Raw genomic sequence first — 18,048 nt, forward strand, 5'->3', positions numbered from 1 at the left:
ATCAACGTGGAATTGAGCGCACATGCCGAGGTGCCAAACTCCTCCCTGTCCACGCCCTCATTTAAATATGCAATTTCATTTAAATAGGCCTCTGGACCTGAGATTCACCTCTTAATCCGATCACCTGGCACCATGAACAGAGGCAAAAAACGAAACTTCACGGAGTTTGAGCTCGAGATTTTGCTCCACGAGGTAGAAATGCGCAAGCATATGCTATTGGAACCCTGTCAACAGAGATAAATGCAAAACAAAAGAGAAGTGAGTGGGAGTGTGTTTGCGAGGCCGTCAATGCAGTGGGGTCTCAGCAGCGCACACACTCTGAAATTAAAAAAAAGTGGTCAGACCTTCACCTCAGTGGAGGTGAAGCGGAGGGTTTCTGCCCACCGCCGAAGCGTGACCGCAACAGGTGGGGGGACGGGAGTGGGGGAACTCTCCCCCTTCGATTTGAGAGTGGCCGCTTTGATCGGTGACACCAGTGGCGTAGCCAGAAACTAGTGGTGTTCCTGTTTTTTTTTTCAAATTTATTAACTCCAAAATAATACATTAACCATGAATTTTAACAGAGAACAAATGCAACCGCTGCAAAACATAAAGGGACGCAGTGCCCAGAGATGAAGAACACATAGAACGTGTGTGCATACTCATGGAGCCATACTATTACGCATGGTTAACAAACCCATTTAATCAGTATCTGAACAACACCGATGCTGGGTTAAGAATGTAACGTATTTGCTGCTATATTTGCGCTGCAACTGAATTCACAGGGCAACGCGGCGTGGCTCGGCTTTGAATGCATTAATTATCTCATATTAATGCATTAATGCATATGAGGCCGGTCTGGACTCATATTAATCTCATATGATGATTCCGTCCCACACAGCTGGCATGGCTCGGCTCAGGGTGGACTGGCACACTCCTGACCGATCGGCCAGCTCCCGCTGGAAGGCCCCTGTTGCCAGGAACCCCAGCGTGGTCAGCACCTGTGTGGGCACGGACAACCCCTGGCTCCTGGCTGTGTGGCGCTCTAGGGCCGGCCGCAGCTCTGTGCACAGCTCCAGTAATACTGGCCTGGGGAAATGAAATCGGCTCATGAGCCAATCATCATCTTTTGCGAGTAAGTCCTCGCGTTCCCTAAATATACGTTCCCTTCGGATTTGACCATTTGCGATGTCCTCTAACAACGCTAACGCAGCCATTTTTAAAACAATTTTCTTCATCCATTGCGCATGCTTTTATAGCCACCCATATAATTGCAAGGTGTGTTAATTGTTCATTAGTGTGTCTCTGATGTGCAAATCACTCTGAGTCATTGTTTTCACCTTTTTTCCCAGTTTCCCAGCGTCACCTCTAAGTGTCGCCAAAGGAACAATAGCTGTAGAAACGTGCGTACGACAGCTCTGGAGCTGGCGTGGGGACCGCACATTTTTACGGTCATTTCACGTTTTGTACATCTGAACGTGAGCGTGGAAAAGAACGTACGCCACGTTTTTGTGCATACGCAACCTTAGTACATGAGGCCCCAGGTCTTTTGATTCCAGCTGAAATGAGAAAATGACATGATAAAGCATGAGTGTAAGGTGGCACTGTTTGATAAATATGATTCATTGCATCAGAGAAGCCAGCTCAACAGATATTTTCAAAGGAAAACTTAAAACTTATATCTTTAGCCTAGCATTTAAATAGCTTTGCAATGTTCTCTGCTGCTTTTAATTTAATAAATATAATTACCTTGTTTGACTGACATTTACCTTCTCATTGTTTTATTTGTTTTATTTACTTATTTATCAGTTTATTTCTGCTCTCTGGTTGGAAAAGTGCTAAACACATTGAGTTAATTATTATTATTATTATTATTATTATTATTACACCACATAACGTAACAGAAAGCATCACTTGCAAATGAATGACTAACCTTGTGTTGTGGATGGTGTCATCTCAGACACCATCCACAACGTTTGCAGCAAACTGGACATAATAAACGTATTGTCAGCCAGATAAACTAGACATTAACTTTTACCAGATAAAAATGTGTTGGTGCTATCGCAGTCAGAAGATGTTTGTTTGTCTTCCAATGTCCATATGAATGTGTACCGCAACAAATTATGAACTCAACCCTGAATTGGACTGAATTGTAAAGTCCCCTAAATTTCTCCCAAAAATACTGTTGGTGTAACTCAAAAAGACTGTATATAATAGATATTAAAGGGGTGATATTATGCCACCAGTGGTGAGTTCGATTAGCCGTTACAAGCTATTTGAAATTCTGCATTTTCCTGTTTTAGTGACCACCTAGATGTAGTCTACCAGCCTACCCAGTGCACTGTAGAAAATGTTGTTTTTCTATCCATCTTACATGAAGGTGGACAGTCCCACTTGTGATGTCACTAAATACAGGAAAATGCAGAATGGCTTATCACACTCACCCTGTGGCCTGAAATGACCCCTTTCAAACTGACTTTCGATATGTGTCATTTGGATGAAGCAATTGCGTATTTTTCTTCACCAAAACAAAAGCAACTACGAAACAAGTAGGCCTACTAGTTAGATTTGCATCCCTTATAATATATATGATTACACATTATAAATCAATGCTGAAGAATAAACAAAACACTTAAAAAGAAAATAAAAGTTTATAAAAATAAACTTTTATTTATATGTGGTCGAGACGGATGACAAAATTCTTAGTCTGGACAGCTCTTGCATTTTTCTGTAAAGCAGATTACCAGTTATCATTTTTTTTATTAAATAACAACAATGCATTGATTCATAAAGTAGGAACCGCTAAACACACCTTTAAAGAAACATTTACTTTGTTCATCTGGTCTTGCAACATGCTCCTCACTACTGCAAAGTTTAGGTTTACATGATTAACACTTCTTTGTTAAAGGTACATATGTATATTATTTATAGGTATTGCGCCAGCCTCCTTGGCTATTATCAAACATATTGTAAGACATGACGTGAAACTTAGGGGAATTATTATAGAATAGCCTCCAAGTTGGATCAATCTGTTCACGGTGGACTGTTCAAAACCTACTTGGTCTTTAAGAAACCTCCAAGTCTGTTTCGAACTTTACTGAGATTCAGTCCATAAATGAGAGGATTGAGAATAGGAGGAAAGGCAAGAAACTGTACAGCCATGAAGTTCCTGAGATTCTGTGGTACAGATTGTGTTCCATATCGAGTGCACAAAAGATCGAACAGTAAGGCAATGGAGACATTTTGTAGACAGAGTAAATGTGGGAGACATGTCTGCATTAACTTTTTCTTCCCTTCTGTGGATCTTAAACATGTTTTGACAAGTGTCACATATGTACAAATAATAAACACATAATGGCAAAAGTAGAAAAGGATTGTTATAAAACCAACAATATTGTTGGTGGTTGTTGAGGTGCAAGAAAGTTTAACAATGGACCAGTTGGCACAATAGGGTTTATCTATGTGAGACCCACATAATTCTAGCATTGATGTCATCAATATTACAACAACCTCAAGACACAAGGGTACAACCCAAGACATGCATACTAGAAAGGCAACTCTCTCTTTAGTCATGATTGATAGGTATTCTAGAGGGCGACATATAGCCACATGTCTGTCATAAGCCATCAGAGCCAGAATAGAGAAGTCCCCTGCAGCATAGGAGTATATGACAAAGACCTGTACAAGACACTCAGAATAGGATATGAGATGAGTAGAGGACAGCAAATCAAAGAAGAATTTGGGGTAAAATCCGGCCGTCCCATAAAGTCCATTGATGCAGAGATTACACAGGAAGATGTACATGGGTTCATGAAGATGTTTGTCTACTATTATGGTAAGAATTAGAGCAATATTGACCAGCAGAATGACAAAATAGCAAAGTAAAGAAAGAAAGAAAAGTGGGAGTCTCTGGTTCATTGTGTCTTCTAATCCAGACAGAGAAAACATAAAAGATGCATTAAGCATTGCACACATCATTACATTTCATAAATTATGTATTGACTATTACACATATCGATACAGATCGTAAATGATGTATTCATCTTTACACATATCAATTTGAGAAAGAAAACTGTTCATACTCAACAAATCGAAATCTTGTAACTCATATTATACTCCTTAGACATGCAAAATGCTAACATATCTAATATATGGTTTGAGGCCATCCATCACCGCATTCAACACCTTTTATTCATTTCTTGAAACGCATCCAGTAAATTATTACTGCCTCTTCTTAAACAAAAGGGGCAGGACCAAGACTCCCCATTGGCTACATCTTGGTTCTCCTAATTCAAATTGTCAATATCGTTTTCAGAACCTAGTTATGCAACAATCTTACATTGAATGAATACAATGTATTAACACAATAATAAATCTTCTCATCATCTTGAAACGATGTGAAAGTTTGACATTTTTATGTAAATCTTTACAGTCGGCTCGAAGCCCAACAAGTAGGCTTAAATGTTCAATAATATATAATCGGATTAGCCACATTAAAACCAGATCAACTTTATCGTCCTGTAGGAAAATCCCCCCCCCCCCCCCCGCCCAAAAAACACAACAACTAAATAACCTATTTCCTCTAGTCCCCACTCACTATAAGCCTGGACATTAGGTGTGTCTTGTAAAACACAAATGATTCTAGAGTCACTGAGATAATACCAGGACATGTTGCATTTCACCCCTGCATAGCATTAATTAAATAGATGTGGAACTTGAAGAGTTATAAAATCTGTAGTTTCAGATACTTATTTTACTCAGAGCTAAGAAGCTCTATAAAAGATGGCTGTGCATAAATCAAAAACTAGGCATAAATGAATACCATACAAGTAAAAATGTACTGGACTCGCGATAATTATAATGTGTTTAGGACATACGTACACCTCATGCTTTGTGAGGAAATTTTGTATCTATTTCATTCATTACAGAAATGATTATTTGATTATGATAGCATGAAAAATAACAAATGTTTGAAGGGATGGGGAAATGGAAGACTCAATTGTTATGGAATGGAATGGCAAACTGAAAAACCTAAAATAAATAAATAAATTGACATGTTGTCGTGCAAGTGTATTGAAAGAAGAGGACACGTGAGAAATTTAGCATTGGTTTGAGTGTGGTTTACATTAAACGCAGTGTTCCTCTAACCGCACAGCAGCCTGTCGGAGTTACCATTTATTTTTACTAAAACCCAGCGTATAAATTTGTGATCTAATAACACGGTGTGTGTTATATTTAGATACACATATTCGCCATTAAATATGAGCTTATTAATATGCCTATTAGTAACATATTTAACTCACAAGTTCTTGGACCTTTATTAACCCAAACATGTTCCCTATTCTAAAGTTGCAACCTTTTCAAATTTATTTAAGTCATTACAGCATACATAGTTAGAAGACAGCCAAGTTATCACAAATGCAGGTTTATTTATTTTTAATAGAAAACAGTCAAGCCATTCAGAAAAGACTCAAAATGGCATTCAGGTTACTGCACTGAACCAAATCAAAGTACAAAGACAAAACCAGGTCCCCTTGTCAATTATTTCATTTTAAGCATTACATAACTATAGTCTTGTGCATCAATGCCAGCTACAACACAGATGTGCTTACAATGCATTAAATCAGGAAACAAAAAAAGATAAACATTTAACAGATACATTTATCTCAGACTTAATCAAATTGAACCGAGACAGACCGGATGTTTTTTTCGTATGTCATGGAAAAGCATTCCCAGTGGTCTATGGCATGGTCTATGGCTGTGGTGGTTGCCACGCCATTTTTGGTGCACTGCCTGTGTCCGCGCCCGCCAGAACGACATTGGAAATGACGTAGATACTTTATGATGATTGGATGCGCTAGAGCAGGGGTGCCCAATACTTAGATCGCGATCGACCGGTCGATCGCGAAGGTATCGTGGGTAGATCGCATTGCATTGAAGGAACAAAAAAATCATCATTAAAAAAATAGACGTCAGCCTATCATCCATCCCCCCTATGAAATTTGCGCATGCGCAAACAACGGCGCTAAGTGCGGGAAAGTAAAAAAAAAGCTTGCGAGTTGCCTAGTTAGCCTCCAATTTTTAGCTCTTGGTTTTTTCTTTTAATCTTAAGAAAGGGTATAAAAATGAGAGGGGGAGCTGGACCGAGTAAGAAGCCAAAAACGTATCACTTTCATCCGGAATGGGAGGAGGAAATGGGACTGTCATTTTCGAAGTGCGTTTGCCTCATCTGCCAGTCTACCATCGCAATACCGAAGAAGGGAAATTAGAGCGGCATTTTCGGACTGCTCATAAAAACTACGACACCAACTTCCCGCAGAAAAGCGAGCTGAGAAAGAGAAAGGTGAAAGAACTAAAATGCCAGTTGTCAGCCAACTTCAAAAGCCAAAGCCGCTACCGAAGCATCGTTCCGGGTGAGCCACTTAATCGAAAAGAACAAGAAGTCCTTCCAAGACGGAGAGATGGTAAAAGAGGCATTCGTTGAAGCAGCTGACTCATTGTTCCGAGACTTTAAAAACAAGGCAGAAATATTATCTTCGATCAAAGCTCTCCAGCTGTCAAGAAGTACAGTTACACGGCGTAGTGAAGCCATGGCCAAGGATTTGATGCAGCAACTTTGGAAGGACATCGTAGATTGCGAGTGCTTCTCACTGAAGTTGGACGAATCTACGGATGTGAGTGACACAGCCCAGTTGTGCATTTTTATTCGGATGGTGTTTACTGACATGACTGCAAAAGAGGAGCTGTTAACACTACTGCCCATGAAAGAACACACGCGAGGAGAGGATATATTTCAGTCTTTCAATAACTTTATCACGAAAACCCAGCTCCCAGTGCACAAATTGGTGTCCATCACCACGGATGGAGCACTAGAGCAATGGTTGGCCGCGTGAATGGATTTATTGGAAGTGCAGGGAGGACGATGCTTTCCCGGACTTCCTGAATTACCACTGCATAATACACCAACAAGCGTTATGCGCTAAAATGCTCAACGTGAAAGAGATCATGGATGTGGCAATGAAGATCGCCTATTCTATTCGTGCCAGATCTCTTCAAAGACGGCTATTCCGTGCACATCTGGAGCAGGCTGACTGCGACCACTCTGAGTTGTTGCTACACACTGACGTGAGATGCTTAGTCGAGGGAAATTCCTGCAAAGATTTCGAGAGCTCTGTCCGGAGATTAAGGAGTCTTCCGTGTAGCTGGACATGCAGAATACAAGCAACTTAATGACAGTCAGTGGCTGTTAGACTTGCAATTTTAACTGATCTGACAAACCTATTGAATGACCTTAATCTAGAGCTGCAGGGAAAAGACAAAACAGTGATTTTATGATCAGCTCAGTTAATGCATTCAAAGGAAAGATGCAACATCTCTCCTCAAAGCTGCGGCGCCATGATTTGGCAAACGTCCAGGGGTCTCATTTATAAAACTGTGCGTGGGATCACTACTAAAAGTGTACGTACTCCCAAAAGCCAAGTTTTTTTGCGTGCGCCAAAAAATATTCCGATTTATAAAACCCTGCGTACGCACACCGTACGCAATCTTTTCTTTATAAATCACAAACTGCCTACAAGTGTGCGCAGCTGAATCAGCTTCACGTTCCGCCCTGTACACACGCCCCTTTTTAACCATGAATGGTCAATGCAAATGACCTCATGAATTCGATCTGCATATAAATCAGACTCAGATGCAAGTATTATGTCTTGTCGGAAACAATGGTACTGAGAGAAAAGCAAAAAAGCAAAATTTCACGGAGGTGGAAGCGGAGACACCGAACAAAACTACTTTTCGGCGGAAACCGCCGAAAAGTAGTTTTGTTCGGCGGTCACGGGATTGGGATCGCCAACAACAAAAAGCGTGAGAGAGTGAGTGGCAACATGTTGCTGCAGCAGTGAACTCTGTCAGTAGCACGGAGCGTACAGTCCCAGAATTAAAAAAGAAGTGGTCTGACATAAAGTTACATATTTTTATGTAGCCTACCAATAAATCGTTATGGTCCCTAAAGACCCTCTCCCTCCGAATCCTGCCATTTGCATGGTCCGCCAGAAGTGCTATGGTGCACTATTACCACGGCACTCACCTCTGTATTTATAGGGTTACGGTAATAAGACTGACCGAGAACACCTTGGATAATCAGTTTGTAACCCACGTAAAATGTTCTTGAACATAACCCATTTTTAATGCCTGATTTGTCATGAAAAGCATCAAGAGTAACAGACAACGATTGTGATGAGGAGCGTGGCTTGGTTTTCCACACTTGGGATTTAATTGACTTTTGATTATGTGTTTACAGTGTCACATAAAAATATTATGTTATTTACACATGTTGGACAGATGCTTTATTCCATTTAGTCGGGCCGTCGGTGGACAATATGGAGTGACGGGATTAAATATAGAGAATTTTTTTTTATTTCTATTCTAAGGAGATGTTTCTGGAGTTATAACCAGGGCTGTAGTGGAGGGTAAACGCACGTAAACGCCGTTTACGCACCTCTGGAATTTAGGAAATAGCGTTTACGCACCTCTAAATAGCGTTTCAAAGGTCCCTGTGCCTTGTATTCTGCCGTTGGAATAATCGGAAATAAATTCAGCATCATTTTAAAACACCTAAGACAAGGTTTCATATTGTTGAACAAATAAACGCTGTAATCTGAATCATTTTCATCTGCGCTGTAGGCCTATGCTATTATGGTCTGTGACCCTCCAATCAGTGCCTTGCGGCTGCGGCAGCGACACCAATCAGGATCCAGGAAAATATGTAAACAGGAAGTATGTAAACACATGGCCCTGCGCGTTGTGGATTATCATGCCTGCCTACCTGTCATTAATTAGCCATGGATATCAGGCGATTTTTGAAGAGACCTTCGAGTGCTCCCACTCCAACAGATGCCCGAAAAAGGCCTCAAGTACAAAGTAAGACTGAAGATGATCAATCCACATGAGTTGTTTTTGTGATTTATAAATCAATTTTACTTGACGAACTATTAAGTGACTACGAGCTTTCAGATTGGCCAATGCGTAGTCATGCTATCCGTGTACTGCCCACGTCAAAATGAGTGAAAGTCAGTCAGAGTTTTACTATCCATATTAAACTCCGGTTTCGGCGTATCAACTTCGCTATAGCTTGGTCGCTATGTTAAAGCCTCAATTTGGAGATGCGAGGTTGGCGGTTGCAGCCGTGGACTTCGCGGCTGAACCGTGGATCGGGCGGATGACGCGACAAAAAATATATTTTAATTAAATTTGGGCGGTTGGCGGTTAAACCAATAAAAATAAAAATATTTATAAATATTTGTATTTTATATATTATAAATATTTTTATTTTATTATTTATTTTCTTTAAAGTTATTTTCCCAGCAAACTGGCCTGTTCCCTAGAGGAGCAGTATGGGGAATCCAAGTTGAAACTTGCCCAAAGGTTCAGACTTGATGACAGAAAAATTCTTGAAGGCTATAGGGATTTTACGGATAACTCAAGCCTCATTCCAGAAAACCTTGCACCACTCCTGAATATCGACCATCTCATTCCAGTTAGCACTACTGAGTGTGAGAGGGGGTTCAGCTTAATGAACATCATAGTGTGCCCCCTGAGATGCAGTCTGCACTTGGTCACAGTGTCGTCCTTGATGTTTATTCAACTGAATGGCCCACCACTCAGCCACCACAAAGTTCTATCCAACACGTATGTGAAGTCCTGGCTGGTGAAGCACAGGGGAGCCATGAACTCCAGAACACGCTCCTGCAAGGCAGGACCTGACGTGGAGGACAAGGAGGCCCTCTGGGTACTACTGCGAAAAGCATGCATACTAATACACACACATACACACATGCCATAGATAGATAGTTCTTAATCTACACACACTTTTCTTTACTGTTTAAAATTTGAATAACTTGAATAAACTACAAACACATTCATTGACTGTCATTGATTGATTTAATATGACTTTAATTGATAACATAATGGAATATAGCCAGGCTATCCTTACAGAGTCGCAACACTTTGCGTTGCGTTGCGTTGTGTCGAGGTCGGTCTGATCAAAAAATCATAGTTTACCCACCTCTAATTTGACCACTACAGCCCTGGTTATAACTGAGAAATAACGCAGTTGACTTAAATTATTCTGATAACATAGATTTAACGCATGATACGGGTTGAAGTTAAATTTATGAAGGGCGATGATAAACATAATCGTTCTCTCACTCTACAATTCTTCGGTCTGACTTCAGTTCACCACCACACCATCTGTGTCGCCAATTCTCCTTTTCCTCTAAACTATGCATACGCATGGGTCAGAGTTTGCTGAGGGCTGCGCACATTTTCCCGTCAAGTTGGTTTTTTATAGATCACAACCTTGGCGTGGAAAGTCACGTACGCCAATTTCAGCCCCGTTTTGTGCGTACGCAACGGTTATAAATGAGACCCCAGAACCTGGCGTCAGAGCTGGAGATGCAAGGGAAGGCCTGTGTCCAACTTGACAGTGCACGCTAGACAGAGCAGATTGACAAATGTCTGTCAGAGTTTGACAAACGCTTTCAAGACTTTTCTTTGCTCGAGCCAGTCGCTACAGTCATGTGCTAACCTTTTCGGGAAGATGCTGAGGTTGATTCACTCGCATCAAAAATTTCACCACTGTTTCACCTGAACTCTTCTGGAGTGGAAGATGAGATTTTGACATTACAAGCAGACATTCAGCTGAAGTCCAGAGCTCATGGAGAGTTCTGGAACTTACTCACAGAGGAAAAGTACCCCGACATGAGGAAATGTGCTACCTCCTTGACTGCTTAATTCGGCTCCACTTACTTATGTGAGTCAGCCTTTTTCCCACATGGAGATCATTAAGTAACAGTACCGTTCCACCATAACTGATGATCATTTGGAAGTTTGCTTGAGGCTGGCTGTCAGCAGATACTGTCCGGACTATGCATCCCTGGCTGATTCCATTCAGTGCAAGTCATCAGAATAAGGTAATGACAAAAATGTACATAGTTAATTGTGTTGTGTTGTGCAATATGGGCTCATGCTGTTATGCAAGGGACATCAACATACATGTTCATATAGAGAATTCTCAATATATTCATGAATAAATATGTTTCGCATTTTTGTAGTAGGTAGATCATTTTGACTTGGTCATTTTAAAAGTAGCTTGCATGCTGAAAAAGTGTGAGCACCCCTGCGCTAGAGATAGTAGGCGGCTAGTAAACATAGACTGGTGGATAGCATGTCGATCCCTGGAGTGTCAGAGTTGGAATTCCGCATTGTTTCTGTGTTTTTTTCCCCCCCTTCCTATCAAGTGATGTGAACAATGATAACAGGTGAAATTAAGGCTTGGCAACATGAAAGAAGAAGAAAAAAGATTTTGGTATCCACCTTATTTAACTGACGTTCTATTTCCCATGATTCATAGTGGCCTGCCTGTTTTCCATTTCCGGTCGAGTACTTAAACAGTGGCTAGGCACATTTGCACTGCTAGCACAGATCTTGAAGCCTACGGCAATAGTTGCAAAAGTTATATATTACATGAGGTCAAAATGGCAAGTGGGGCCCCTAACTCACCCCTCTCACTATACTACAACCAGCTACATATTCTCACATCTAACCGATAATGGGAACCGTACTGGTCGTCATGGCGGCGCGCGATGGTTTAAACCTGGTATACATTATGGATGTCTCAGCATGAGTGCCCTGATTCTCATGCCATGATTTTGAAGAAGTCGATACAAGCAGAAAAGACTCCGCATGGTGAGTAGTACACACAGCACACACACACCACCACACACACACACACACACACACTACACACACACACACACACACACACCACACCACACACACACACACACTATAGCAGCAGGTCATATTTGGAATACTGTTTCCAGATGTAAACATGCCACTAGATGCCTTAAATATGTTGCAAAAATATTATGTCAATCTGTAGTGTAGCATATTATATTATTATTCATTAGATCTAGTTATCATTATGATGGGGGAGAGTAAGGCCGATTTTAAGGAAATGACATATTATTCCTGTGCTGCTCTTCTTAAGATACATTCTGGAGGAAAACACTGAAAATGTTGAGCCATTGATTAATTCCCTAATCTTTTATACTATGATTACAGCAACATTCGCTTTTTTATTTAATGTTGTCACGACTTGTGTTTATTGTTTCAGTACTTCATTACACATTCATGACATAACACTAATGATGAACTGGTTATGTTAATTTCGGTACAACAGAGGACGGCAATGCAACTGAGTACCTGGGTGTTTGGAAACGTTGGCATCAAGGATGACAGGAAGAGACCAGGTTTTCAAGATAGTTTCTCACCGCTCAGGGCCAGTCATCTCCCCCGCACATAAATAACACATTCGTCAGGAAGTCCATCATTTCAGATGGATGGAGATCATAACCGCCGCTTCATGATGAAGTGTTACAATCATCGAACTGTTAACCATAGAGAATTTTGTTGATCCCTTACAAAGGTGAATATCCCAAAACCGGGAGCAACTTGGGGAGTGCAAATCCACTATTGTATGCAGAGGAAACCGTAACACAACATATGCTGAAAGATCACTTAGATGTTATTGTGGACCTACTGGTAACCACCACAGACCTCGACCCCTGGAAATGCTTTTCCATGACATACGAAAAAAATCCGGTCTGAAAAAGAAACTCTGCATTATTTTTATGAACGAAGAATCTCAGTTAAATTAATTTGATTAAGTCAGAGCTAAATGTATGCTAAATGTTTATCTTTCATTTGCTGATGAAATGCATTGTAAGCCCCTCTGTGTTGTAACTGGCATTGATGCAAAAGCCTAGATAATGTAATGCATTAAAAAAATGAAATAATGGACCTGGGGACCTGGTTTGTCCTTTGTATAACGTTGTTTTGGTTCAGTGCAGTAACCTGAAAGCTATTTTGAGTCTTTCCTGTATGCTTCACTGTTTGCTATTCAAAATAATAACCTACATTTGTGATAACTGGCTGTCTTCTAACTACTAGTTGTATGCTGTAATGACGTAACTAAATTTGAAGAGGTTTCAACCTTAGAATAGGGAACATGTTTTGAGTTATAGGGTTCAAAGTACTTGTGAGTTAAAATGAACAAGACCCCAATTTAGAATAGGGAACATATTTTTGAGTTAACAAGACTTAATTAATAGTTAATACAGGTAATATTACACTTTAGTTTTGCGTTTATTCCATAAGAATAGACTATATTAATTCAGAGTAATAAAGAGTTCTTGTAATCACTGTTCTTGCTATTGCCCCTTTACAAGGCCCAAATGATGCCTTGGTTATTAGCATCGTTACTCATATCCAATAACGGCTTTATTTAGAGTAATTAAACAATAATTAGAGGTTATATTGGGTGAAATCTTAATTAATGGAGTAGTAAGGGTAAAATAAGGTTATCAGAATAAGGCATTAATATGTGCCTGATAATTATTACCAAATTGTTACCAAACAATGCAATGGGACAGATTTTTTTTCAGATTTAGAATTCCTTTTATTGAAGACATTGTGTGGCACTCTTTTTGAAACATTGTCAATGTGCAAACAAACTAATCTCAGTAATATATTCAGATTAGGCATCAAATAAGGGGAAAGATTGAACATCAAACTGAATTAATCATTGTGGATATCCTAGTGTTTGAACAACCAGAATGTCTCCCAAACGAATCAATACAATTTTATAGCAGGCTTTAATATAAAATGATATATGCTACGATGTAGAAAGTATGTGTTCTGTCATCAACTCAATACAAGCACGTAGCCAGTTAAAGACATTCAAGTGGGTAGTTTTTGTTTTAAATATAAGCCATCAGTAAATCATGTTAAGTGTAGTCTTGTTTAGGCCTAAACAAGGATATTAGAGATACCACTATGCAACACTATCGGTTACATAGTGGACTAAATGTATATTACATAAATATGGACTCAACTTGCCCTCTAAGGTTTGAACACTTCTTACCTCTCCAGGGAGGCCTAGGGGTTGTAATAGCTCCCCAGGGAAATAGGAGATAATAACCTGTATTCTAAACACTAAACACAAAGGAATATAAACAGTTGTTTGTTTGGTGGAAGCTCTCGAGGCCGGGATAGAGTGACCACTGGGTCATAATTAGCTGTTAGCCTAGCTGTAGCCAGCCTGTTCCCTAAGGCCAGGGGTGAGCTACAGTAGAGGCAGTTTTAAGACATACAAGTGACATGATATTACATCACTTAGGGGATACAGAGGTTGCTTGGTCTCAGAGCACTTTGAATGAGTGTGAAACTCAAATAATAGTAATTGTCAATTAAACAATAACTGCAGGTTTGAACTACACAGTCAGCATTTAAGGGACCGAAAAGAGAAGGGCAATGTATGTGTAGCGAGGGCAATAGTGGGGAGGATTGAGGGGAGAACCGACAACGCCACCAGGGGAATTAAACCCCTGGAAATCAGTATAATATGGTATGTTACTTACAATACTGATGAGGCAAGCAGATTCGTTTAACTGAATGCGACACTAATTCCAAAATAAACCAAACCTTTATTTAAATGAGAAACAAATGTGCAGAAACTGGAACTGCTGAAAATAAGGATTAGTGTAAAACTAATAAACAAGATAGATAAATAAGGAGAAAATATTCTTTATTACACTCAGCCAATATATTTTATACATAAAATCTAAAAATCACAAACTAAAATAGCAGTCCAAAACCTACAAGACTAAAGCTGAGGCCAACTGCTGAGAGGCAAACTACGCTGAGGAGTGCATAGGGGTGCTACCACTCACCTCAAGTGCCTCACACCAATCATCACTGCAAACTCAAACTGGTGGAAAACGTATTGTATCCCAGTGCTTTAACTCGCATGCAAGTGAAGGGACATCACCATGGGTGCCTAGCCTCCCTACAGTTTGGCGCCCAGCTCCAGTCTAAAGAAAAGGAACTAATATAGTATCAAAACAAACATTTAACCCCCAGTTGGTTCAATAAACCAGTGGCGGAGCCACGTGGTGGCCAGGGGTGGCCGTGGCCACCATTGGTCAAACTTCGGCCACCACGCTGGCCACCCCTACGGCCGTGCCAAAAAAGAAAAAAATCGGAACGCTATTTTCGCATAGCTGTCGTCCCCTTAAAGGAGCATTTCACTGGTGGAGGCATGAATATGTATTGAAATTGGGTCCTATATGTCGTTGAATAATAAAATAAAATTCTAATTTGGTGCCGTCCTGACCAAGAAAAGGCAGAAAGTGATGTTTTGGCGCTTGTGGATTGAAGACAACAACTCCCACCATGCACCACCATGCACAGCTTCGCTGGCCACTCCCACTGATCTAGATCTCCGCCTATCGGACACCTCACTGTTCCATCTACCAAGCTGATACCGCAAGACTGCTTGCAAATCATTTCACATAACATTTCTAGTGAAGAGTATTAGTTGGTGAACTCAGTGAATTACCGTATTTTCCGCACTATAAGGCACACTTTTACTCCGTAAAGACAGTCATTTCGAAACCGCATCGAGCTGTAGAAACGCTGTAGTAAATATTCAAGCCGCTGGTTCTCCCCAGAAATAAGTGGAGCGCATCAAGCCTGCGTGCTGTATACAAACATTCAGTCACGAGGAGATTCAACCTTTTAAATTGAGCAGAAATACTTTCTAATGTACAGTTAGTAATTACATTTATCAAGGGGCTTTATTTAAAGCTACAAAAAGAATACAAATAAAATAATAAATAAAAAATTCAACGCAACTCTGACGTCCCCCAGCTGGTGGGGAGCCACTGCCATCAAGCGTTTCAGACGTCCACACGAATCCTAGCACGAAACCGCATAGGTCCGGATAGATTTGAAACCACCTCCGAGGGTGGTTTCAGAAATATGCGGTTTCGGGCACCGGATTCACCGGCACCGTCTGGACGGTCGGCCAAACGGGCAAGACTTATGCGGTTTCACCAAAAATCGGCTTTGTGTGGACGGGGCCTTAGAAGGCGAACACATGTTAACCAAGACGGGGAGACAGCGCCGGGCGACTTACGCCCCTATCTGCCAATGGATCGTGGATCCTGGGCTGATATAACAGGCTCAACTGTGGGCCAAGCGTTCACAGAAGGCGGAATATCACTGAACTGCCAGGAACAGCAGCGACACTGACTCGAGTAATGACGAAGGGAGCCAGGCATGTTGGAATGCGTACTTCGCCCAACTGTTCAATTCGGAAACTGAAGAAGAAGAATGTCGAGGGATTTCGTGTACGGGGAATGAACTGAAAGTGAGCTTACGTCTTATAGAAAACAACTGAACAATGTTGAGTTTATGCCTAACGTTTTTGAATTAGCGGTATCAGACTGCGTTTATTTTTACGTGTTTACAATGTACAAGGCTGGAAGATTGTTTAACATGCAATTAACGTTTGGGAACTCGTTACCCATGGGAAGGTGACAGAGTTGTCAGAACGCTTAATAAGTTGATTTATCTGACTGTTTTGACATTCCCCGTTAGCAAGCTCCATCTAGTCGATGCATATTATCGCAGCCCCAGTCAAACTTTGACTGCAGTATCTTCTATCTATCGCCTATAATCCGGTGCGCCCTAATATATGAAAACAGTTCCTAAAATAGGCCATTCTATGAAGGTGCCCTTTAGGTGGTGGAAATACGGTAGTCTTTTTTTTTGATAACAAGACTTAATTAATTAGTTCATACAGGGTTAGTAGTACACTTTTGCAATTGTCCAGCTCTAGTCAGATCCAGTACCCCCTCCCCATTGTACTCAGTTGATCAACAGCCTCTGTTAGCTTAGCTTCAGACGCCGTGGATGTTATGCCTGCATCCATTTGGATGGTACGCTGGTACTAACCGACGAGCTTCGCGAGAACGGACGGATTTCCTTGCTCCAGGCCTTCCGTTTGCATTTTTGTGTTTCTGTCGAGCCACGAGGGGGAGTAGTAGTCAGGTTAGTTCCATCATTAGCAACAATCTTTAGCAAAACAAAACTTTTACTTGAATTTCACGCAAGCAAGACCTGGCAATGCATACATTGGTGACCTGGATTGAAGCAGCAATGAAATCAAGTGTGTAAGAGGTTTTAAAAACGACATTAAAACCACCAACGTGGTACAAATAGAAAGAAAATACATCTCATCCCCATTAACTATGGGCGCAGACATCTTCTTTGCGAGTTGTACAGCTCTGCTCGCTCTACTTTGAAAGCGACGAGATACTACGACCAAAAGGGGGCGTGCCTCAGTGAAATGCCGCAAGAAAGCTGGGAGATTTGCGACTGTACCACTTCGTAAATCCAAATGGATAGCAGCATAAGTTTCTGCTGGTGAAGTCCCACCCACTGGCACTGCTCTAATAGGTCTGTAGCGTCAGTGGGTCCCACCCCCTAGAGGGGGGTGGGACTAGTGGTTGTAGTCTTACGTGAATCATCCCCTCTTACTCCGGAATTCCACCGGACGCGTACGCGCCGCGGAGCGGCTGCGTCCTCTGCCCTGCGTCCATTCCTACCGGGCGCGTAACGGCAGCGTAGCGCTGCCTTGCGAGCCAGCCGTATTCACGCGAGATCACGAGATCACGCGATAATCCTAAACCTAATGTACTCACCTTCCACTCCCAAAACTATTGCAATTAAATGCCATGCTTTGTCCTTTCTGACATTTTCCTCATAAAAAGGATGATTTGGTACATAAATGACTTCATGTTGCTGTACTTCGACAATGAGTCTCTCGTCGTCCATGTTGCCGACCCTCTGAGACCCTTTGATTGATTGGCTGCTGACCTGGTGCCACCGGTCATGACGTAATGATGTTGATGTGAAGTTACATGAGCTGAGTATTGTGTTTTATTTTGAAAATTTACCGGATGCTCTATGGCTTTTACTTTTCACTTCCTGCCCGGCTCGACCTGCTCTGTCGAAATTGATGCGGTTTAGCAGCGGCTCGCGGCAAAAATAGAATTGGACGGAAAGATAGCGCCGCGGCGCGGCGTGCCGCTCCTGGGACGCTGCTGAAACGTTCCGCGGCGCGCCCGGTGGAAATGGTCTCATTGATTAGAGTGGAAGCGATCA

At 41.3% G+C, this 18,048-nt stretch overlaps 1 protein-coding gene across 1 annotated transcript; it reads right to left on the reverse strand.

The window, feature by feature from the left end:
• Nucleotides 1–1,504: 1,504 nt before the first annotated feature.
• On the reverse strand, nucleotides 1,505–4,075 carry LOC130405458 (olfactory receptor 1D2-like). Its single transcript, XM_056610544.1, has one exon. It carries the CDS (start codon nucleotides 3,955–3,957, stop codon nucleotides 3,034–3,036), a length of 924 nt encoding a protein of 307 aa, XP_056466519.1. The 5' UTR covers nucleotides 3,958–4,075; the 3' UTR covers nucleotides 1,505–3,033.
• Between the last annotated feature and the right edge of the window lie 13,973 nt (nucleotides 4,076–18,048).

The sequence above is a fragment of the Gadus chalcogrammus genome, chromosome 16 (genome assembly GCF_026213295.1).
Source record: "Gadus chalcogrammus isolate NIFS_2021 chromosome 16, NIFS_Gcha_1.0, whole genome shotgun sequence".
Lineage (NCBI taxonomy): Eukaryota > Metazoa > Chordata > Actinopteri > Gadiformes > Gadidae > Gadus > Gadus chalcogrammus.

Coding starts and splice junctions, on each gene's coding strand:
- LOC130405458 (XM_056610544.1), bottom strand. CDS start 3,957: ATGATGTGTGCAATGCTTAATGCATCTTTTATGTTTTCTCTGTCTGGA.